This window comes from Daldinia loculata (assembly GCF_022478755.1).
Source record: "Daldinia loculata strain CBS 113971 unplaced genomic scaffold F4817scaffold_15, whole genome shotgun sequence".
Taxonomy (NCBI): Eukaryota; Fungi; Ascomycota; class Sordariomycetes; order Xylariales; family Hypoxylaceae; genus Daldinia; species Daldinia loculata.
Window position 1 is genome coordinate 565560 of NW_026054869.1, and position 22682 is coordinate 588241.

General features: G+C 40.1%; 10 protein-coding genes across 10 annotated transcripts in view; 6 read left to right on the forward strand and 4 right to left on the reverse strand.

Moving 5' to 3' along the window:
• Position 1, forward strand: part of F4817DRAFT_333299 (rhamnose mutarotase) — a 1076-nt gene extending 1075 nt beyond the window's left edge. Inside the window, exon 4 of the mRNA XM_049302747.1 lies at position 1. This exon is cut by the window's left edge and continues 169 nt beyond it. The gene's annotated coding sequence lies outside the window, so the exon portion shown is untranslated.
• Positions 1–1035, reverse strand: F4817DRAFT_333300 (uncharacterized protein). The gene is made up of 3 exons (XM_049302748.1): positions 773–1035; positions 274–704; positions 1–225 (listed from the first exon to the last, which is right to left on the reverse strand). Exons 1-2 carry the CDS (start codon positions 877–879, stop codon positions 275–277), a joined length of 537 nt encoding a protein of 178 aa, XP_049160621.1. The 5' UTR covers positions 880–1035; the 3' UTR covers positions 1–225; position 274.
• A 693-nt stretch (positions 1036–1728) lies between these two features.
• Positions 1729–4533, reverse strand: F4817DRAFT_58244 (MFS general substrate transporter). The gene is made up of 4 exons (XM_049307657.1): positions 4231–4533; positions 3853–4173; positions 3395–3782; positions 1729–3320 (listed from the first exon to the last, which is right to left on the reverse strand). The coding sequence occupies exons 1-4, from the start codon at positions 4382–4384 to the stop codon at positions 1805–1807; spliced, it is 2379 nt and encodes a 792-aa protein (XP_049160622.1). The 5' UTR covers positions 4385–4533; the 3' UTR covers positions 1729–1804.
• A 1447-nt stretch (positions 4534–5980) lies between these two features.
• F4817DRAFT_314524 (uncharacterized protein) lies at positions 5981–6932 on the forward strand (the record flags this gene model as incomplete). The annotated part of the gene is made up of 2 exons (XM_049300413.1): positions 5981–6559; positions 6642–6932. 2 exons carry the CDS (start codon positions 5981–5983, stop codon positions 6930–6932), a joined length of 870 nt encoding a protein of 289 aa, XP_049160623.1.
• A 380-nt stretch (positions 6933–7312) lies between these two features.
• F4817DRAFT_357829 (60S ribosomal protein L37) lies at positions 7313–8612 on the reverse strand (the record flags this gene model as incomplete). The annotated part of the gene is made up of 4 exons (XM_049305959.1): positions 7313–7452; positions 7556–7627; positions 7734–7791; positions 8574–8612. 4 exons carry the CDS (start codon positions 8610–8612, stop codon positions 7313–7315), a joined length of 309 nt encoding a protein of 102 aa, XP_049160624.1.
• F4817DRAFT_58260 (autophagocytosis associated protein) lies at positions 8608–10158 on the forward strand. The gene is made up of 3 exons (XM_049307658.1): positions 8608–9268; positions 9349–9811; positions 9886–10158. Exons 1-3 carry the CDS (start codon positions 8748–8750, stop codon positions 9937–9939), a joined length of 1038 nt encoding a protein of 345 aa, XP_049160625.1. The 5' UTR covers positions 8608–8747; the 3' UTR covers positions 9940–10158.
• A 7-nt stretch (positions 10159–10165) lies between these two features.
• On the reverse strand, positions 10166–13105 carry F4817DRAFT_333320 (uncharacterized protein). The gene is made up of 6 exons (XM_049302749.1): positions 12413–13105; positions 12216–12330; positions 12001–12154; positions 11257–11935; positions 10815–11162; positions 10166–10739 (listed from the first exon to the last, which is right to left on the reverse strand). The coding sequence occupies exons 1-6, from the start codon at positions 12491–12493 to the stop codon at positions 10377–10379; spliced, it is 1740 nt and encodes a 579-aa protein (XP_049160626.1). The 5' UTR covers positions 12494–13105; the 3' UTR covers positions 10166–10376.
• A 2069-nt stretch (positions 13106–15174) lies between these two features.
• On the forward strand, positions 15175–16081 carry F4817DRAFT_58324 (uncharacterized protein). The gene has a single exon (XM_049307660.1). The coding sequence runs from the start codon at positions 15356–15358 to the stop codon at positions 15947–15949; it is 594 nt and encodes a 197-aa protein (XP_049160627.1). The 5' UTR covers positions 15175–15355; the 3' UTR covers positions 15950–16081.
• Positions 16082–16891, forward strand: F4817DRAFT_58315 (uncharacterized protein). The gene is made up of 2 exons (XM_049307659.1): positions 16082–16630; positions 16871–16891. Exon 1 carries the CDS (start codon positions 16213–16215, stop codon positions 16498–16500), a length of 288 nt encoding a protein of 95 aa, XP_049160628.1. The 5' UTR covers positions 16082–16212; the 3' UTR covers positions 16501–16630; positions 16871–16891.
• A 38-nt stretch (positions 16892–16929) lies between these two features.
• Positions 16930–18453, forward strand: F4817DRAFT_314529 (S-adenosyl-L-methionine-dependent methyltransferase; the record flags this gene model as incomplete). Its single annotated transcript, XM_049300414.1, has 6 exons — positions 16930–17118; positions 17181–17239; positions 17302–17544; positions 17613–17779; positions 17849–18317; positions 18414–18453. The coding sequence occupies 6 exons, from the start codon at positions 16930–16932 to the stop codon at positions 18451–18453; spliced, it is 1167 nt and encodes a 388-aa protein (XP_049160629.1).
• Between the last annotated feature and the right edge of the window lie 4229 nt (positions 18454–22682).

Below are 22682 nucleotides of genomic sequence, written 5' to 3' on the forward strand. Positions count from 1 at the left end.
AGAGATCTAGCGCACTGAAAGAGTTAAGCACCTTTCACGTTACAAGTGTACAGATATGATTGTACTTATATAGTACTTGCGTCTGCTGACCCTATATCTATCCTATGGTATATGTGTGACGATACGTTCGGTTTAAAATGAAATAAAGCTTGCTGAGCAACTCTCGCATCCTGGTATTTGAGTTATACGACATACGTACACTATACACGGACCCTGTCACAAGTACTATGACACTCGCTGTCAGTAATAATAGACCAAATAGGTTGATCGTACCTCATTTCCACGAACTAAATAACCCGCCAAGAATCCCTGGACCTCCACCTCCACCGCCACGGCCGCCATGTCTCCTCGCCTCATTTCGAATCCATTCTTCCAAAAAGGACCGGTCCGCTAGTTTCCTTCCATCAGTTATCTTGGTGCTGATTTGGGCCTCTCCGGCGTCGAAACTGAGTAGCGTAGGTATAGAAGTAATCATAAAGTCCATGCCGAGCGAGCTGCTCATGACGTCGGGAGCGTCGTACTCAACCTCGCAATATCCGACGCCACCCTCAGCCTCACCTACACCAGACTCGATGACAGATTTTATGAGCGGCGCTACAACGTGGCATGTAGAACACCATGAAGTGGTCCACAGGGTTATGAGAGGGGTTCTTGAAGAAGAGGACAAGAGCTGATAAGTGTGAAAGTTATCGGGCTGACGAACACTAGCAAGCAGGGTTAGTTGTAAGGCAAGGGAATAATATTGCGTGAGAACCAAGTTGTCTTTACTTACGAAGAATATATTTGGTTGGCGGCGTTGAGACGGTGAGACAGGGAAAAGGTCCGCACCGGAGTCCGGTAGAGAACCGTCAACATTGGTAACCGAATTCTGGCCCTCATGGTGGTTGATCGGATGCCTAGCGGAAGATCGCGTGAAGCATACGTAGAATATAACAGCTACATGTAAGTAAATACACATATTTCCATGTAAATACGGATCCGTACTCTAAGGATATTTATATGTGTTATTACGTAATTACATACATGTAGCTACATAGGTACCTCTTAACATAGATGACGTAGAACATATTCGTTATATCATATCAACTCTTATATATTTCATTAGTACTGCCACAATTTTTTCGACCAATCAGATACTTAGAATCGCCCCGCAGTTTGCGACTTTTTCCTTTGCCATTCTATCGCACAAGGTCTGCAAAAGGTGCAAATAGTATAGAAATGTCATGCAAAACGCGCTCTATCCAACGATACTAATTATTAAAACTTTTATCCAAAGGTAAAGCAATTTAATTGATTCTACAAAAAATTCATCGGACGTGCGCTGAGGTGTGGCTATCCAATCAGAGGCCAGACTTATTCGTGGCGTAGGTTTTGCGTTGTCTTATCACGTGCGTATGCTCCAGAGGATTGTGTCAACGGCAAGCCACGGCCACGGCCACAGCCGTGGCTGTGGCCGTGGCCGTGGCTTTTTTTAAATAACCTTATTTTATTTTTAAAAAAATTAATAGGCTTAAAAGAACCCCCCGTACGCGCTTGCGCGGACGGGTAGCGCAGCTAGTATTGAAATATTTATATTGGAATATTTATACTCTGTCTATCCTGAATATAGATATACATAGATACATATGTGTATATGTATGTATAAATCGTTAGCTTCGTCAAGCGCCATAGATGCTATACCAAATCTGCCATGATTCAACCATAGAATGAAATCTTCTTATAGATCAAGTTGACGCGTGATAGAAACCAACCCTCGCTGTCAACCAAACCATATGTAAACAGCTATTCAATAGCTAGGAGCTGTCTAGAATTTCTCCATGAAATTCTTTCTAACAGTCCACATACGAGCCCTCTTGCCATAGATGTACATGGGTATCGTAAATAGGAGCAGGATGAGCTGGATAATGCCGATCCAGATAAACACTGTCTTAGAACCCTCGCTCGTAAGCCATTCGGTGACGAATAGACTGAATACTAGCCCGTGAAATATGTTCTTGCTGAAGTTTAGAGTGACTAAGGCCTCCCCTGCATACTGCCTGTAGCTGTCCACGCAAAATGTGATCGATGTCGTAGAACCCAGCGAGCAACCAAACGAGACTACTCCAAAAAAGATGGTCGGAATAATCCAAGCGTCGTTGTCGTAAGCTGACCACCCGAACCCCATGAGCCCGATGACCGTGGTCACCAAAATTGGCGCGGCCATCACGAGCCGGAACTCGGGCTCGTATAGACCACCATTCCTCCGTGCCATCGCCCTAACGATGATATCGCTGACCTTGCCCGCCACGGCCGTGCCCAGAACACCACCTATAAATGGCGATATGTAGACAAGGCCCGTTCCCAGTGCGCTAAACTTATAACTACCTTCTCGATAGATTACGGCGACCGATTCCGATATCACGATTAACCATCCGATCGAGCAGGCGTAGACCGCGGCCGACCATAGGACTGAGGGGTACGAAAAGAGGATTAGAGGACGAATAGCTACCTTCCACCATTTATCTTGGCTTAGCCGCCCATGGTGCACTTTCAACTGCTGGGCAAAAGATTTTGGCGGTGCGTTTCGCAAAGCGTGCGTGTAAGCCTGTCCCGTGGTTATCGTCGCTAAATTTGAGAACGACATCTTCTCGCTCTCGGTATCAGAATGAACGATTCCCGGGGTTGGATAAGGCACGCTCCCTTCCTCCGTTCGGAAATAATCATCAGTATGACGTTGATAGTATAGCGAGTGGAAATTACGCGAGTCTGGCGTTGACGGGCTAAGATGTCCTGCGTTGTCCAAGTTAGCCCGTGACCACGCACTGCTATTCGACTGTGTGCGACTAGCAATCGGGCGGGGAGTGTGTGGGATATCATCGGCCGTCGTCGTGGGCACAGCAGTTATCGCCTCTTCAGTCGCCGCGGATTCGTCTCTATCGTCTCTATCGTCTCTACCGTTAAGCGGTGCCGTGGAAACTGTCGCTGGCACAGCCTGGGCGTCGTGTGCGTGTCCTGAACCCGTTGCTGATTCTCCCTCGGGACCGGGCGCAAATCCGACGTGGGCTTTATTATGCCGCGGCTGCGTTTCCTTTGATGTATCCTCATGGCGAGTTCCTGTGGGCTTCTCTTCGCTCACGCCTTCCGCTGGCTTCTCGCTGGTATGAACAGCATTCCCGCTTAGATGGGACTTCGAGACTTGCCGGGCCGAGGACCTCCTACTAAAAATAGTAGGGCGCTTTGGATGTTTACGTGATCTTGGTATTGGAGTTCTGTCCCAGAAGGTCTCGGGGACGAAGAAAAATAGAAGGATGCCACAAACACCAACGACTATTGCAAGAATCCTAAAGGAGGTGTCATGTTAGCCGGAGAACCATGAACAGTATAGATGTTTAAGACCATCCCAGAATGAACCTACCAGAATACCCAGCGCCATTCGAGGCGCTCGATAATAACAGCGCTTACGAGAGGGACCAGGTTCTTCCCGCCAAGCAATAATAGAGTATACACGCCAATGCGGTACGCTCTCTCGTGCAGGAAGAATATCTCAGCGATAGTAGCAGACGGAAGACATTCGACCGGGCTTACAGCGATCCCTTGGAAGATACGAGCCAGTATGAGTGAGGTAAAGTTAGGTGATAGAGCACACCATATCGTCGATATGACGAATATTATGGCACTGAAAAGGTAAACTGGTCGTTTGCCGTACAGGATAGCAGTAGGCGAGAAGATAACACAACCGATTCCAAGACCCATCATATACAACCCTGTAGTAAGTGATACGTCGGCGACATTTATGTTATAATCTGTACTTCAATTTAGTAAAAGAAGAGAGTTATAGGTGTTCGAGTAAGCCGGTGTTTCCCCTATACGTACCCTTCGCGACATCAGTGAAACCGGCTGCGATTATAGGTGTCGTTCCACCTCCGACCATACAGTAAAGACCTAAGGTAAGCAAAGCAGAGTCCCGACGCCACGCTGGCCAGTTTAAAGGATCATTGTGTGAATCATCCGGCTGCGGATCTAAGATAATCTGCCCGTCTCTGGTCAATTTCTTGTCATCCTGCTCCCTGGGTGCTGGCTGTGGCGGCGCTGGTTGTGGATAGCCTGTGGGAAGGGAAGAATGAGATGTCCTAGCTGGCGCATTTCGAAGCCCAAGAGGCTCATTTCGGCCCTGGGCAAGGAGCAAGACAGATCCTAAGTGAAAGGTTAGACTTAGTTCGGAATCAGAGGATCCAAGCCGTGATAACTTGCCTGGAACCTCTATGGTTTTTTTATCATTCAGCATTCCCATGCTCCATTTGGACTTTTCGGTCTTCTGACGCTCGCCATCAGCATCAGCATCAACCCTTCTCCGGAAGAATGCCCTCCGTGGGCCCTTTGGTATCCCTTTCTTCTCCCCTGCCATCTTTCCCGACTATTCTCGACAGGAATACGCTTCACCGATAGTGCTGTCAAATATATACGCCTTCTAATATAAGTACCTGTTACGGCTCTAGGCTCGGTAAAGCATGGCCCAATATTGAAAAGTCCAACTTATTCCTAGGCCTACAAAGAGAGACAAGGAGTCTTAAAAAACAAATGAAGCTACCCGACACCTTGTTATATCCATTTACCTCTCCGCGCCAACTCGAAGCAACAACCCCCTCAGCAGTAGCAACAAACGTGATGTTACCATCCAAGGATTAGCGATTTACGAGTGAGGATTTAGTGAGAATAGCGTGCTAATGACAAGGTCCGTGTTAAACCAATAAGATAATTCAAGATGTCTGTAAATGGGGTCGTGTCCATTGAGGGTTCGGCTTGCATTGCGCAGGTGACCAGGCGGTGATACATAGTAATGGGCACATGGGACAAGGTCAGGTTGCCGCCATCTGCCGCTAGGACGAAGCGGCTCTCCCATCGAGTGGGTGTGAGTGGAGATGTAGATACATCTGTCTGGCCTGTCTATACCTAGGTGGCGTTATTATACGCTTATTATATATAAGCCCGATAAAAGGGACAATACGGTCAGTTAGTCTTCGAGGGTTTAACGGTGAATAAAGGCCATCTATTGCAGAATGCATTCTATCTCCATACTAATTACCTTATGCACATAATGACAGCCTGCCTGTTGAATATATGTAAGTTGGCTAGTTGGGAGGGGTGAAAGGGGATGTCGATCGCAAATGTCCAACCGTTCAGTCCAGTCCACATCCATCCCCATGGACCCTTGGCCAGAGAGGTTATTCAGGGTTCCAAGGTTGGGATCGCGGGGGTAAAAGCGCTATGACTGAGGTATGTACTGCCACTGCAAATATACATAGTATGTACCGCTGGGGCCTGCTAACATGCACTATGACGGCACCTTACATAAGGGTACATACATACATGTTTACACTAAGATGCATGTGATTTAACCTCCTCCTGGCCGAAGTGAGATCCACTACCAAGCAGCCCAAGGTACATCTGGGTAACAAAGGAAATTTAGCAGGTAACACAACATGCACCTAAATTCTTCAGGTGCATATCAAAAACTCAAGATAAAGTAGGAAATTCTCACCTTTCAAGATTTCAGAAGCGAAGCGTCCAGAAACACCTCTTGGTTTATTCATGGTTAATTTTGCTATCATCCAAGACTCGCACCGGACAGGCTAACTAGGCCGTGTTATTCTTTGTACGTATTGACCCCTGCTTAACATATTTCCAGTCCTTAAGACTCGCGTTTCCGCACCAGGCCAAAATGTTTTATACCAGCGCCTATCTCGTCTACATGGTAGGCATCTCAATACGGCTCTTCTTCGGCTTGCTGTCGTATACGCAATACATAATGTAGATCCAACCGCCAACGCCATAACCTAATATCGTGCCATTTACTGTTCGCATACCCCACAATCTGATACCGATCTTAGTCCACAATCTTCGGTGGTTGGTCGTGGTAGAAGCCCCTGCTGATAATATGCTATCTGCACAGATTTTATCTCGGCCAGTCGCCTAATTTTGTGCAGCTCCGGCATCTCACCTCATGGCATCTCGAATTCCACCCCTCCTAGACACCTATCTCCACCTACCACCTGAGACATCCCTCGTCCTTCTTAGTGGGGTTCTGGGGTCGAGTACGAACTGGCTGGTTCTCCGCTATCTTTACTCTCTACTTTCGACCCCATCCAACTCGATAGCAAGAGAAGAAAGTAAAGAGGATGCCGATTCGTCTAGCATAGAGGATACTAGTGTAGCTTTTGTCAGCTTTTTACGCGACTACACTTTCTGGAAGGAGGGTGCCGGGAAACTTGGTCTTGATCTTGATGCATTAACCAGGAAGGGCAAATTCATCTTCGTCGATGGTCTCTCTAGCTTGTACTGCGCATCACCTACCCGCCCCCAAGGGCATCCGCAAGATAATGTTACCGGGAGGAAGGCCTTGTCTGTTGCCTCACTACAGCATTTACGCAAAGAACTCGAAGATGCCGTAGCACAGGTTCAGCGCTCTGCTTCTAAGCAAAGGACTGTCTTGATTGCTGACCAATTGGACCTGCTGTTGGCTGCCTCTGGGAACGATATTCCGAGCCAAGCACTACGGGATATGCTGCTTAGCATTCGCGAGGTAAGTTGCCGAAGAACGAACATGACATATACATCATGGCTTCCCAAGTATGTATCGTCGATTAATAATAGGTTTGCAATAGAAAGTACATTCATCCATCGTCACCCTATCTGCAGATGAACCATTAATGTCATTACAAACGACATCATTAGAAAAGGAGCACGCTGCATTCGCTATAACCTTAGCCCATGATGCCAATCTTGTGATCAGTCTAAGGATGCTGGATACAGGAACCGCTAGAGACGTAAGTGGCGTCATAAGAGTTACCCCAAGCGGCGGATACAATGGGACAGATGGGACGATCGAGGAGCGGGAATTGCTATATCTCGTAGCGGGCGACGGTGGAGTCAAAGTATTCGAACGGGGTCAATAGCCATCTTGCCAATGATTCATTTCCGGGAAAATAAAAAGTCAGCCCAAGCATAGGTTTAATCAGTCAAGATAGCTTCATGTGATTAGGTCTAGGAGCCTACTCCTAAGCTCAAACTAGATCCCACCATCAAACCCATCTTCTCTAAACCGATAGGCATCCTAAAGGCCCACGGACGTCGAGTAGTTAACTCGCGATGTAACAATTAGAGAGCCTCGTCAAACATGTGAGATCATGATGCCATTTTGTTCGGAAATGCTAGCATTACATTTCCGCCGAACTCAGAATATGTACGAGTTCGCCATGAGCCAGCCCAAATGTCAGAAACACCGTTCCCTTTGCCATGCCAGTGCCCTCATCTACCACTTCTCCCGATGAACACCCTATTTCGCAACTGGACCTCGCGCGTCCTTGGGTACGCCGGTTCGGAATCCGTTCTTGAATCTGCGGGAGACATCCTTGAGGTAGCGCATGCGGCCAGTACCGACAGTCTTTCTGCGCTTGGCCTTCTCGCTCCAGTTGTCTGTAATTATCAAGATCAGCTTCGCACCACCACATTGAGACAATCCTTTTCCACTCTTCGGTATGGTGACTGGTTCACTTCCAACAGCGAGGTTTTCACGTACACTTTCGGGTCTTAGCGGCGGGATATCCGCAGGAAGAGCAGGTGTGCTTCTGGATGTGAAGAGAACGACGTCCTGTAGATACATTCGTCAATTAAATTCCGTCATGGCTTTAGAATACGATCCGCATCTATCGCATAACACAAAACCGTATCGTCCCCAGAGATTGATTTTTACTAACCACATCGTCGGCACAGAGTGTGCGTCTTGTTGTGACGCTTTCCGAAGCTGGAAGTTCCCTTGGCTATATTCGAAGTCAGTCGGGTGTTGACAGCGGAAATATCGTTTCGAAGGGGTACGCACTCATCTTGACGGCGAAACTATGTGATAAATACTTGTCAGTATGGCAGGCGACGTAAGGAACGCAATTGAGATTTGAGTATTTTTTGGAATGTCTGGTTATATTTGCTTACCTTCAATGTGATCTTGGAGAGGGAAAGTTTCGTAAGTAGGGTGTTGTACGTCTGGACTAGTAAAGTGGTGGTGTTGCTTGCGTCTCGAACGAAATTTTTGGATTGCGATTTTCGTGGGGAGTCAGGAACAAATTATCCGAGAAGTACCCGAAGCGACAGCCCTAAATCTACTAAATTGCTTCATTTATTGAATATAGTCAGTGCGCTTGAACTGATGCATATATACGAGGATACCTAGGTACCTACATGTAGGTAAAGTAAAGTACCGCATCCACCTAGAGCAGGTACACTTATGATAAGATAAGGAGAAGTGGAGGAGTCGGAGCTGCCCCTCCTCACTCTCTCAGCTGCCATACCTAGACTGCTAGAGCTTGTCCCTGTGCCTTACCTGCTTGCGCCCCCATGTGACAAGGCCAGTCCTCCGAACGTTATCAAGCAACTTTAAAAGTAGGTGCATTAATGAAGACGACTTGCTTATATAAAAGGGCTCATATAAGAAAAAAGGTTGCCTACAAATTAATCCCACTAGCAGCCTAATCTACAATCAAGTGCAGGTCACTATTCTATTCCACGCATTCCCGCACGTCCGTCGTCACGAACAACCTTACTCCCCCATCATCATCATCCGTAGTCTTTGTTTCTTCCATCCCCATCTCGATTTATTTAAACCCGGAAGCAGTCATATCTTCGTTCCTATCATTCCACCCGGCCATCCTACAGTTGAGAAAAAAAAGAGCGCCAGCACCGAAGCGTGATTCATAATCAAGAGACATCTATCCAAGATGAATCTCATCTACTCAACGGTCAACACGATCCGGGACAAGTACACTCCCGTGAGCCACACATCAACATTTCGAAAAACGGGCCAGATCACCCCCGAAGAGTTTCTAGCGGCAGGCGACTATCTCGTCTTCAAATTCCCAACTTGGTCCTGGGTAGATGCCGATTCCGAGTCCAAGCGCGTGTCCTACTTACCACCCGGAAAGCAGTTCTTAGTCACACGAAACGTTCCTTGCAACCGCCGCCTCGATGAAGACTTTGCTGGAGATGCGGGTCACGAAGAAGCAGTGGTTGGCGATGGTGACGATTTCAACTCCAAAGGCCACGGTGACGATGATGGATGGCTACGCACAGGTGGTCTAAGCAGCTCGCAACCACTCAAAGCTAAGGATGTACGGACCGTTGATGATGCGGGGAATGTCGGAGATAGCCTAGATGATGAAGATGAAATCCCGGACATGGAAGATGATGATGACGATGACGAAGCCATCATTCGCGATACCGACCCGCACAGGAGAACAGCGTAAGTGCCCCTCTGCTTCTATCTCCCGTTGATATAAACAGGTGCCTGGGATATCCAAAAGCTAACTTCATACCTTATAGCGCCCGTCGCACGTACACCCTCTACATCATGTATTCCCCTTACTACCGCACACCCCGCCTATATTTATCAGGCTACACCGAAGGACAACCCCTCGCTCCTCATCTGATGATGGAGGATATCGTTGGCGACTACAAGGACAAGACGGTAACATTGGAAGACTTCCCTTTCTTTGCCAATAACGTCAAGATGGCCAGCGTACATCCGTGCAAACATGCCTCTGTTATGAAGACTCTCCTGGATCGCGCGGATGCCGCCTTAAAAATAAGACGTGACAAGATGAAGTCCGTAAAGGCAGTTGGCATCGATGCCGGCATGGAAGGTCTAGTGGACGAGATCAATAAGCTAGATGTCAAGAGTGCTGAAGCCGCTGCCGAATCAAGTAATGACGATTGGGAAGAGGTGGAGGTAGAAGACCAAGAGGTAGCCATCCGAGTTGACCAATACCTCGTTGTATTTCTTAAGGTATGTGAACGGATTTTGAATATTAAACCAGGCCTAGGTACATAAAAGGTTGAATAGCGCTAACTAGAGTCCAGTTCATGGCCAGCGTTACCCCTGGCATCGAGCATGATTTCACCATGGGCGTGTAACGAGCCCATCCATTACAGCATTTATACGGAGTGGACTGTTTTATTAATTCTAGCACATTCGAGGCGGCGTTTGGAATTTGGATGTGGATTGGAGCAGGTAGAGAGAGCACTGGGTCGGTTTGTGTTTTATTACTTTAGTTGATACTAGTAGCTAGCTAGTATACAAATCCCATCGAGGGTAATCCAGCGTCAGTAGTTAAAAGAAAAAGAAAAACTTCTATAAAGATTTCCTATTTACCCGTATGACTCCATCTATGATCCAAAGTTCTTTGTAATGTAGCATACATACAAATCAACCCAAATCATGCTTCCGTCCCAATATTGTAGAAGGTGTGTTGTTATGGGGCTACCCAGTTAAATATATCCAAGACAGATATATATGCCATATATGCACAGAGTTGACTATAAATACACGTTACATCATATACAGATGATATTTAAGTAGACTTCTCCTGGACCTGGAGTGTAGACTCTTCGGTGTGACCCCTTCCATGTTCTTTCGATTTCGTCTTCGCCATATGGTCTTCTCCAGGTACATCAACACTCGATTCTGTCGCAGGAGTATCCTGAAAGAAACCACTCTTTCCAGTATAGAGGCGCATTACCCAAGGTGGTAATATACCACCACGGAGTTTCCAGGTCCAGCGGTCCTTTTCAGCCTTGTTAGGCGGGACAATACGTCCTCCGGATACCTTCTCGATCAGCCACACCAGGGTATTGATTAAGATGTATAAACAAATACCACCAATAAGACCATCAGCAATGCTGTACGTAAAAGGCATTGCAAATATAGTAACAAACTAGATCATGTGGAGTTAGCTAATGGCCACCACCACGTGAATGAATAGAAATAGAGAGTTTCGGGTGCTACTCACAGCTGGTATGGCGTCACCAATATAATTCCAGTTAATCTCAGTCACTGCCCGCATCATCATTGATCCGACCAAAACCAGTACGCAACCTGTAGCCCATGGAGGGATTGACGCGAAGATGGGTGCAAAGAAAATGGAGATGAAGAAACACAGGCCCGTAGTCATCGAAGTAAGACCAGTTCGCCCACCATCGGCGATACCAGCTCCACTTTCGACGAAGGCAGTAACAGGTGGGCATCCTAAGAGAGATCCGATAGATATGCTAATCGCATCAACCATATATGCCACGGTTGAGCCCTCGAAATCCTCGGTTACGGGGTCGATAACGTTGGAAAATCGTGCCATCGAATACTAGAAAGCCCAGGGTCAGCATACCATTTGTAGGGGGCATCTATATAAAGGTACATGTAAAATAGGAAAGAAAACAACTCCAGAGTGTACTTACCAAGGTTCCTGTGCAGTCAAGGATGTCGACGTAGAGAAAAGTGATAAACGCCAAGCCAAACTGACCCCCATATTCCGCAATATCCCAACGCTGGACGGTGAGGGTCTTGCTGATCTGATGGAAGTCGACAACCTTCTTGAAGAAATCGAAAGCGTCATCGCCCACGGTGGTGTATGGGAAATAGGTGACAGAAGTTCCTCGTGGCCACGAAATGATACTGACAAGTAAGATTCCAGCGATGATAGCCCCCTTCACGCGATACATCATCAGGAGCACGGTCAGAACCCCACCACAGAATATACCAATCCACATCTTCGGATTACGCATCTTGTCGCCATCGGGACAACGCCCGGTCTCTGTGTCTACAGCCGAGCAGCCAGCTAACTCCATCGGCGTATCCTGTGCCCCAGTCACGAGACCGATGCCCTCGCTATATGTTAACCCGATCAGGGTTAGAAAGAGGCCGATACCCACGCTCGTAGCAAGCTTGATCGATCGCGGGATAGCCCTAGCGAGCCATTGGCGGAGGCCAAATAGAGCAAGAGCGAAGAAAACCCATCCTTCGACGAAGATGGCCGTTAGAGCTACAGAGTAAGGCACAAGCCCCGCACCGTGATATCCGACTACGGTATAAGCAAAGTAAGCATTCAGACCCATACCAGGAGCCAAAGAGACCGGGCTGTGATTAGAAGGGCTCATTAGCTAGGTTCTAGAGCCACAATGGATGAGAAAGGTGGCACATACAGGTTTGCAAACAAGCCCATACAAAACGACGATAGCGCAGAGATAGCGGCCGTCGCCGTGACGAGGTCGCGCTTGATTTCAGCAGCACACAACAAATACTCCTCGTTCACCTTACATAACGGGTCAGCCAGTCCGCCGTTGCACACACAGGTACCTTCGAGTAGTTGTTAGCCCCCTAAACTCTCGTGGAATGGCGAGAGCAACTAGAGACATACCGCCCGTGTCAGACACGATGCTAGAGTTAACCGCGATGATATAAGCCATAGCGAAAAAAGCAGCGACTCCAGCGCGCAGCTCGGTGAAAAAGTAGGAACCCTTTCGTTCCCTGGGCTATATTCCAGTAGAATAACCTCGTCAATGATCAAGTCTCCGTCGTGGACCTCGGCCACTCGGGTGTCATAGGATAGCTTACGTGACCTGATCCCTCGAGCTGGAACCACCGCCCGACAGGACTCTTCGCAACCCTAACGTTGAAGTCGTGAACCCACGCCATGTTGATGAGTGACCTCTAGGCTAGCAAATTTGGTCGTTTGCGACGAGTTTGGTAGGTCACACAGAGTAGCTGCTCCGACTTACAGACCACTGGGTAGCTCTGCAACGGTAAACCGAGGTAAGTCGCAAATAGGACCGGTAGGAATTAGGATTGTCGTATGAAAGAGAAGGGGATATAAGAATGATGAAATATTGATGTCAGCACATAAGAAGTATCCGCAAAGCGAAAGGCCAAAAGCCACATGGCACGCGAGCACCTAGATGAAAAGAAAAGAAAAATACGGTTCCAGCAGGTTGGGGAGGCATGAACATGTCTAATCATGGTGGTGGTATTGGCTAGTGACGATCTAGTGTTAATTAAAATGAGATAATACCTTTACAGATCTTATCACTTCTATTTTAGCTTCGAACATGGGGGGCTTTACTATGTAGATTAGATTTACTGTTTTCCTATCGCTTGTTGTTCGATACAAAGCCAGCCACCATGTGCTGCTAATGGCTGGAGGGCTTGTCCTTCGAAATTTTCAAGGTGCAAATTTGCTAGTCTAATGAGTCAAAACTAGCAAGCGGCGGATCTAAAAGATAAGGAATGAGATTCACTTTAGATAATGAGCCTATGCAGGACATGGATTAGCATGATCGATGCAGGGTGGCAATGTGGCGATGTGGGTAGGAATGTCTCGGTGTGGCATTTCCTAAGCCAAGGCTATACATATCTCCAACCAATCCGGCCCAAGAGATTAGGACGAATTAGGACTGATTCTAAGTCTAAGATCCAAGGGCTGTGTCTTAGTGAGATTAGTTTCGGACCATTGTTAACGAATGCTTCATATGTATTTATATGTTTATGTTGGTAAGATAATTAATTATATAATGGCTTGAGTTATAATTGACGAAACTAGCTACCTACACATCCCGACTTTATATTACGTGGTGGTTGATATTCGGCTTATACGATTCATAATCTTATATGTAAATCTTAATAACCTCCCATCGTTGTCGTTGGAATTATAAATACTTAATGACGGCCGACTCCTTGCCAGGCAATACCTCGAAGACTATAATTTCCTACAGGATATGAGACTATACGATATAAATCCGTTTTCAAATTAGTTTAGTTAGTTTATGTGAAATTTAGAGAATGACACGTCTCCTTTTCCATCGGTCTTGGCTGTTAGCTTACTTCTGACTGTTTATTTGTTTCTGCATCTGTTAAAGTCTCATCTACTTGAGGTGTTGCACCCGCTTCATTTATAAGACTAGTCTCGCTATGATGTTGAGCTAACAGTATGGTGACGATAATGGTATTATATAAGAACCCATTTGTCGCACTGATTAGATATCAACGGTATATTTATGAACAAACCTTCCCAGTCCGGCATACTTCATATCAAGACTTTCATTTCCTATTGTCTCTAGACTGATCTCGTTTTGACAAATTTAACTAGCTACTTCTTGGTATTTCAATCGCTGGACGACTATTATGATAAAATTCATCTTCGCCTATCTCTCACTTAGCCTCCCTTTGCACTCAAATACTTTCAGCATCATATATACCATGGAGTATCGATTCTCAGATTTGCCCTGTGACCTGTAAACGACCACGAATAATAACTATATCCATATGTAGCGGCATCTTAAGCTTGATAATAACTTTGAAAATTCCCTGATTAATTGTGTCACTCTTTGATAGGAAATCTGAAGTGTCGAGGTCGTGCCACCTAATATATTGAACAGGTCGGTTCTATCATGCTGCCACCTGAGAAAATCACTCGGGTGACCTTGAGTATGGTGGCAGAATAAACAATGAACTGTCAATATCTACTATGGGTATATAGTAAGTACGATATTACAAGTTAGTGCACAGCGAGTGCCTATAGTGAGCTGGGTTGACTACCATATGGTAGGCTCGTAAGTGGAAGACAGCCAAGTAATATGTACCCAATTTAAGCTATTCCCCGGGTTCCTGCAGTATAGATATATTCCGAGTTATGGTATACGTGATTTGATCACTCGCTGAGCTAGGTCACTTGCCCGACCACGCCGTCGTTTTCTTACTAGTTAATATCACGGGGTAGACTAAGAGGTATGTAAATAACTTTGTTCTTCCGCAAGGAACTCCGATCCTTACTATAGAAACTTGTGCTGTATATTCTAAAAGCGTCCCTTACTGCAGATGTCTTATCTAGAACCTTAAGACCAAAGATTTAGTCTCTGGTAGGATTGATATAATGACCGACTATAGGTAGAAGAAGGGGACTACCACCGGAATAATTAGGCCAAATCATAATTATACACAGTGAAAGTAGTCGTTGATCGGGAATAAGAAAGGATAACTACGATAGAAAATCCGGTCATAGTTTTGAGTCTTGACCTAAGAAATAACGTCCTAACAAGCTTGCTGCATCACAAGCGTGCGGACCTCGAGACTAAGTCATTAGGTACATGAATGTCAAATATTACCCCTTACAGTGATACTGATACCTTCTTTAAAGCAGGCTAATCCCATGCATCTCTTATGTGCGTATACGTTAATATATGGCTGGTTTTAAATATTTAGATACTTAATTGTTATTAGCATCGCGAATTATATGAGATGGGCAAACACCGAGTTATCAATTCCTTTATTCCCAATTAAATGCATTATGCGTCGGCAGTCTATGTTGCTTACTTTAATAAGCTCCTGGGAAAGGTTCGTCTTACTGTGTAAATACCGTAGCATAGGCGAATGTTAACAATTTGGTACGAATTACTTAACACATTAAAAATTTTCTGGGACCGATCAGACTTAAACTAGTACCATTCTCCCATTCCCCTCATCATGGCTGCATGGTAACGAATAACGAATAAATAGACATCCGAAATGCATTTACCACCGCCTGAACCTCGGGACAGCGAGTTATATACATATATGGATCATGTCCATGCACCGGCTTATTTTGAACCTTTTGATGATATGATCGGCCCGGATCTTCAGCAGTTTACCGAATTGGCGGCATCTCACGACCAGTCGGAGAGCAGCCAGATATTCTCACCAGATACGAGAAGACTTCAAACTCAACATACCACTGAAGGTTACCGTGATGGTATTACCGCCGGCAAAGCCGAAAGCATGCAGGCCGGGTTCGATGAAGGGTTTGACCTGGGCGCTGAACTCGGTTTGAAGGCTGGTCGATTACTAGGACTCCTTGAGGGTATGGCTGCAGCTTTGAGAGAAAACAGCCTTAATAACTCGGCACATATGGACAAACTTTCGTCAGATGCATCAAAGGAGCTGCGCACCGAGGTGATATTCGCAGAGGAATATTGGACCTCAGATGGTAGTTGGAAATATTCCGTTAGAGGATCTGGAGGTGATGGTGAAATCTTGATCGAGGACGTCGCAAAGGAACATCCGGTTATATTAAAGTGGGATGAGCTCATCAAACGGGAGGTTCAGAAGTGGAAACTAAACTAAGCACTGACATTATTATCATTGGTGATTGGCGCAAATGCAGCTAGGGAGCAAGTTTGAGGTTCGGGAATATTGCCACGGCGAATATGGTGAGCACGGAGCAAGCAGCTTTTTAACCAAGTAAGGTATCTATCTACCCGATAACTACCCGATCAGGTTGGATGAGCCGAAGCTGGATGTTAAGAGTAAGGATGAAATGCGAGTACCCCCGCTTCTCAAATTCATGACAGAAACCAATAGTCATTGATTGATATGTATCAATTGATATGTATCATTCATTCATGCTTGTCATATTACCAACATTACCAACATTACCAACATTACCAACCTCTCCATCATCCGCGAGTGGACTACCTTTTCTAGAAATTCTAGTATCGTCCCAAGCCTGTGGGAGAGAGAGGTGCATATCCTGTGTCCGGGTTTGCCGATATAAACATCCATGTACCCCCAGAGACTCTTCCTCACCGCCAGAGTTTGGAATTCAAGACAGGCGACACATGTCATTTTTTATGAAAATCTTACACCCTAGACAATCCACTTCTTTTTCCCAGTAGCTGCTCGGCAGGCTGTCTTTCACGGGTCAAAGATAGTAACGGTACCCCGCAGGTATTGGAGAATATTTATTTGATTGGTTGAAGATGTCAATAGAACCCAGAATGCTGGCTTTGGGATCTGGGGGTCCTTGTAAGTCAGAACCAACGCCGTTGGCACCAAATATTCCTATGTACATATTCCCCTTTGGTCAGAGAGCCCGCTTCGAGATGCGGCCAACTCATTTTTCTCCACTGCCCGCGTGGCGCGGGACCAGCCGTTCTTCATATTCGCACCCATATTTTTGCTATGTTGATTAGTGCCCGTCTCTCTTTACTTAGCACCTTCCTTACGTCTAACTGCTGTTAACTTCTTTTCTTCTCACACACCCAGGGGCACTGCCGGCTCTTCCATAGGACTGGTAGTTAACCGAAAATTATCATAGGAGAGCAATGGCGGATACCACCGCAAAGACACCATCCCCGCGAGCGGCGGCGGCGGCGACGACAACAACAGCTACTACATCTGCTGCGTCTCCAGCATCACCTAAAGGTCCAACATCTCCTAGGAGCCCTGCGAAAAGTCCAACGCCCGAAGGGCCCGAAGGGGAAGCATTTGGTACCCAACAACATATCGAAGTGGTAGGTTGTCCTTTTTGCTTGCGTCTTAATTCCTTCGATCGTGATATTGACATCGCATGCAGGCCGATGACTTAGATGAGCCGGATAACGACGACGCCAATTCGGCCGTTGGTAGCTCAATGTATAACAATACTCATATATCTGTGACTTGGGTTCGATTTCGAAGCTAATAGTGACATTTAGACAATCTTCCACCGGCTCGTTGACTGAAAGTATCTACGCCTATCGCGTACTGCACGGCAGGACGTTCAATGCGCCCAAGACGTCTGAGTACTGGGCTCCGAATGACGAGCAACAGAATGAGGGTCTCGACTTGCTCCACAATGCCGCCTTGATGGTTTTGGGCGATGAGCTGTTTCTTGCACCTGTCGGCGAAAATCCACAGAAGGTGCTCGACGTAGGAACTGGAACTGGGATATGGGCAATGTAAGTATTCCGTGGGGAACATACAACCATAACATCGAGCTCTGGTCGCTAAACTAGAGTAACTATAGCGATTTTGCAGACGTTTATCCAGCAACAGAGGTGATAGGGACCGATCTTAGCCCGATACAGCCTGCGTGGATGCCGCCGAATGTTAAGTTTGAGATTGATGATTGTCTCCTCGACTGGACGTGGCCCGAGAGCCATTTCGACTATATCCACATGAGGATGCTTTATGGTAACTCCAATTGAAACTCGCTGGTCTGCTACATCATGTAGATACATTCTAACAACTCTTCTCAAACAGGGAGCATACCTGATTGGACCGACCTATATAAGAAGGCCTTCAAGCACCTCAAGCCCGGCAAGTGGTTCGAGGATATAGAGTTCGATGTGCGTATACAATCGGACCATGCCACCATTCCCGAAGATCACATGTTCAATACCTGGGCTGAGGCGTTCTACGAAGCCGGGGATAAATTGGGACGGTCATTTCGTATCGGGTACGACAACACTTTAAAAGAGGCAATGACGGAAGCCGGCTTTGTCGACGTCCATGACGTCAAGGTCAAGATGCCTTGTCATGGCTGGCCACGAGATCCGAAACTACAACAGGCGGGCCTGCTGATGTTCGCGATGTTAGATCAGAGTCTTGAAGGCTTCTGTCTCTATTTGTTTAGCAAAGCCCTGGGGTGGACAGCCGAGGAGATCCTTTTATTCGTAGCTAAGTATCGAACGGAGTTGAAGAAGAAGAGCCTCTGTGGCTGGCTTCAAGTGTGAGTAAAATTCATACCAGCTATGACATTGGGGGCTGAGCTCAATGTCTTTTGCGCATGTTCGGAATTTTCACGCTGACAAGTGATTAATTTTAGGACCATTGTATACGGCCGGAAGCCAGAGATTGGAGAGTGATAGTGGGAATATAAGCTAGAAATGGTAAGGGACATGGAGTGGGCAGAATAGTAGTAGGTAAATGAGGACTCCTGCATTTTCGATATATATACAAGCTTAAAAGACGATAGTTTAGGGTGGATTTTATATGTAGTTTGTGTCTTAACACGTACATATACGTTTGACTTAGTACATTTTTGAGAATATAAAGGTATTTTAACAGGATTTACATTGAACTAAAATATATCGATTGATGGTGCAATACTACCTGAAGACATTGGAATTTGTGAGGATATGGACGACGAGGTTGTTGTGGCGGTAATAGGGGTATAATAACTATTGTCATTTCACTGCTGTAGTATCGTAAAGGAATAGCCCGGGAAGTTATAGTGGTTAATACGGCCAAGTGGGAAAACATTGCCATATAATTAGTTAAAACGTACTTGAAAGGGTACTGATATATGGCAAGTCCCTTCGCCCATTCCAATGCAAGCTCAGGGTGAACTTTAGTTTGTTGATCGTTAAGATAATCGCGACAGACCTTCGGTTTGTTAAATGATCTTAACTTAATCAACTTCATTCTGATCTCGTACTTGGGCCTGTTACTCTAGTAGCTCCACAGACCAACTGGATATGAGAAGACATTTGAGTCTCCCGCTTCGGGTGTTTTATGCATTTTTTCGTCGACAGGCTTACTTTTGTCACTACTTTTAAATTCGGTCCTGGGGAAGTTTAAGGCGATCGATCAAGGTTTTAATAAACAAACGTTTTGCTTAATTAATAACATAAAATCAACGTAATAATAAATGACTTAATTTAAAATTAAAGGTTAAAAAAATAAAAGTCATTTTAATGTTTTAAAATTATAAAAGGTTTATTATGTTAAAAGTTTATTTAAAAAATTTATTTAAAAGTTTTTTTATAAAATTTCCATTTTTTAAAAATTTTTTATTAAAATAAAAAGTGTTTTAATTTCATTAATTATTATATTAAATTATTAAATTTTATATTTAAATATTTTATATTAAATATTTTTAAATGTTATTTTATGTTAATTTTTAAATTTAAAATTTTTAAAATAAATTACGTTTATTTATATTACGTAACGTTTAACCCGTATGTTTATATTTATAAATTATAAATAAACATTTATTTTAATATATTTAAATTTAAATTCGGTTTAAATTTAAACATTATTTATGATAAAATTTTAATGGTAAATATTTTTATACGTATTTTAAAAATAATTATATTATATTTTTATAAAATATAATATAAAATATTTTAAATAATTAACTTTTTTTATAATATTATATTAAATAATTATATTTTTTAAATATTTTATTAAAATATTTTTAATATTTTTAATATTTTTAAATTTTAGTTTTTTTTAATTTAATTATTAACTTTTATAAATATATATAATATATTTAAATTTTATAATTTTTAAATTTATTATATTAAATTTATGGTTTTTTTAAAAATTAAACTGTTATAATAATAATTTTTAATTACATAATTATTATTTATTAATATTTATAAATAATTTAATATATAAATTATTAAAATATTTAAAATTAAATATAATTACTTTATAATTATTTTATAAAACATTTATTATAATCATTATTAATAATATTAAATATTTATTTTATATTTATTTTATAATAAATGTTTTAAATTTTATTTTATAATATAAAAAATAATATTAATATTTTAAATTTTAATTTTAAAGTTATTTTTTTAAAATAAATGTTTATAATAAATCATTAATTAAACTTTTATAATAAATTATAACGTAAATTATAAATTAACGGTTTATATAAATTAACGGTTTAATAAAAATATATATAAATTACGATTATATATAACTGTGTATTTTATTTAAAAAAATTATATTAAAATTCGGTTTTTAAATTTAAATATTTATTTAACTTTTAATAATAATAATATTTTTTTAATTTTTATGTTATTTGTTTTAATTAAATAAAAATAAAAAAATTAAAAATAAGCCCGAAAATGTTAATATTTTTTATAATTTTTGTTATTATAATTTATAATCTTTTTCCATTTTTTTTATAAATTAATTATATAATTAAATATAACGTATTAAAATATAAAAAGTTTTAATTAAAAGTTTATAAAGTTATAAATTTATAAAAATGTTTACTTTTAATTATATTTTAATTAAACCGTTAATTTATATAAACTGTTAATTTATGATTTACGTTATAAAATTTATTATAACTTTAAAAAAAGTTATGTAATAATATTATAATTTAATAAAAATTAAAAAACATATTTAATATATTTTTTATAAAAATTAAAAAACATATTTAATATATTTTTTATAAAAATTAAAAAACATATTTAATATATTTTTTATAAAAATTATAATTATATATAAATATAAAATTAAAATATTATATTTTAATTATTTTATAATTATTTAATATTTAATATTTAAATTTTATTTTATATATATAAAAAAAATTTATATTTTAATTAATTAATTATAATATTAAATTATTAAGTTTTTTATAAAATTTATTTTATATTTAAATAAAAAAATTTATTTAAATTTATTTTATAATAATTTTAATATTTAAATAAATTACCGTTAATTTAATTTTTATATTAATTTATTTAAAATTTTTAAATGATTTTATTATATATAATATATAATTAATTATTTTATAATTATTTTATAATTATTTAATATTTATTTTATTTTTTTATTATTTTAATAAATTATAAATTTAATTATATTTTAAATAAATATTATAATAAAAATTTTAACGTAAATATTAATATAAAATTTATTTTATATTTATTTTATATTTATATTTATAATAAATATTAATTTATTTAATTTTAATAACGGAAATTTTTTTAAATTTTTTTTAAATAAAAAATTAAAAAATTAAAATTAAAATATAATTAATTTAATTTTATAATTAATTATTAATTAACATTTTTATATTATTTAATAATAATAATTTATAATATTTATTTTTCCGAAAAAATATTACTTTTAAACTTTTTTAATTATGTAAAAAAATATATTTTAAAATATATTAATAATTATATAAATAAATAATAAATTAATAAACTTTAACATTTATAAATTTAATTAATTATATTTTGTATTATTTTTATATTATTTAAATATTTTTATTAAATATATTTTTTTAATTTATATATTTTAAAATTAATTAATTAAATATATTATTTTTTATTTTTATTAATAAATATTATTATTATAATAACTTATATAAGCTATTAAATAAGTTATTATATTTATTTTATTTATACGTTAATTATATTATTAAAATAATTTATAAAAAAGATTTTTTTTTTTTTTTAATTTATTAAATTTTATATTAAATAAAATTTTATAATTAATAACTTTATTTTAATAAACAGCTTTTAAGCTATTAATATAATACCTTACATTTAATAAAAAATATTATATTATTTTTTTAATTATTTTTTTATTATTTTTTAAGTTTACTTGTTATAACAGTTAAAATATAAAAAACCATCATAAACCCACTTTCTCGAAAACCATATTATTAATGTTAAAACCTTTATACAACATTTTAATACCATTGGAGACATACCACAACTTTATCAAATGACCGAAAAATAACGAAATATAATACAATTTACCAAAACTTAATACTTTTAAATCTTTTAATACCTTTAAATTTTACAACTTACATTTACATAATTAAATTGTTAACTATTCCCGATTAAGTTTTTAATTAAAATCAAAATTAATTTATTTTATATTATTTTTACTTTTATTATATAATATTTTTACTTTAATTAAAAAATCATTTTTTTAATTAAATTAAAAATATATTATATTTTTTTAAAAATTTTAAATAATCTTTTTAAAAATTTTAAATACCTTTTATAAAAACGTTACTTTAATTACTTTATATTTTAATTAAAAAATAAATAAAAATATAAATAATGTTTTTAAAATAATAACTTTTTTAAAAAAAAATTTATCTTTTTTAACAATACGAAAATTATTATAAAATAATATATAATAAATTTTTTTATACGTAAAAAATCTTTAATATTTTAAATAATAATATTTTTAATAATCTTTATATAATTATTAAATATAAAATTTTACCAAATTTTTAAAAAATTATAATTTTAAATAAATTATTAATTTATATAAATTTTATAAAATATTTAATTTTATATAAAATTATATATTAAATATAATATTA

Excerpts from the sequence above, each read along its gene's own strand:
- F4817DRAFT_58244 (XM_049307657.1), bottom strand. The coding sequence starts at position 4,384 with ATGGCAGGGGAGAAGAAAGGGATACCAAAGGGCCCACGGAGGGCATTC. Across the intron at positions 4,174-4,230 it reads AAAAACCATAGAGGTTCCAG|GATCTGTCTTGCTCCTTGCC; the intron begins GCAAGTTATCAC and ends CCTTTCACTTAG. Across the intron at positions 3,783-3,852 it reads TTTCACTGATGTCGCGAAGG|ATTATAACATAAATGTCGCC; the intron begins GTACGTATAGGG and ends ATTGAAGTACAG.
- F4817DRAFT_58260 (XM_049307658.1), top strand. The coding sequence starts at position 8,748 with ATGAATCTCATCTACTCAACGGTCAACACGATCCGGGACAAGTACACT. Across the intron at positions 9,269-9,348 it reads GACCCGCACAGGAGAACAGC|CGCCCGTCGCACGTACACCC; the intron begins GTAAGTGCCCCT and ends CATACCTTATAG. Across the intron at positions 9,812-9,885 it reads ACCTCGTTGTATTTCTTAAG|TTCATGGCCAGCGTTACCCC; the intron begins GTATGTGAACGG and ends ACTAGAGTCCAG.
- F4817DRAFT_333320 (XM_049302749.1), bottom strand. The coding sequence starts at position 12,493 with ATGGCGTGGGTTCACGACTTCAACGTTAGGGTTGCGAAGAGTCCTGTC. Across the intron at positions 12,331-12,412 it reads AGCTCGAGGGATCAGGTCAC|CCCAGGGAACGAAAGGGTTC; the intron begins GTAAGCTATCCT and ends ACTGGAATATAG. Across the intron at positions 12,155-12,215 it reads CATCGTGTCTGACACGGGCG|GTACCTGTGTGTGCAACGGC; the intron begins GTATGTCTCTAG and ends AACTACTCGAAG.
- F4817DRAFT_58324 (XM_049307660.1), top strand. The coding sequence starts at position 15,356 with ATGCATTTACCACCGCCTGAACCTCGGGACAGCGAGTTATATACATAT.
- F4817DRAFT_333300 (XM_049302748.1), bottom strand. The coding sequence starts at position 879 with ATGAGGGCCAGAATTCGGTTACCAATGTTGACGGTTCTCTACCGGACT. Across the intron at positions 705-772 it reads GCCAACCAAATATATTCTTC|TGTTCGTCAGCCCGATAACT; the intron begins GTAAGTAAAGAC and ends CCTGCTTGCTAG.
- F4817DRAFT_58315 (XM_049307659.1), top strand. The coding sequence starts at position 16,213 with ATGTATCATTCATTCATGCTTGTCATATTACCAACATTACCAACATTA.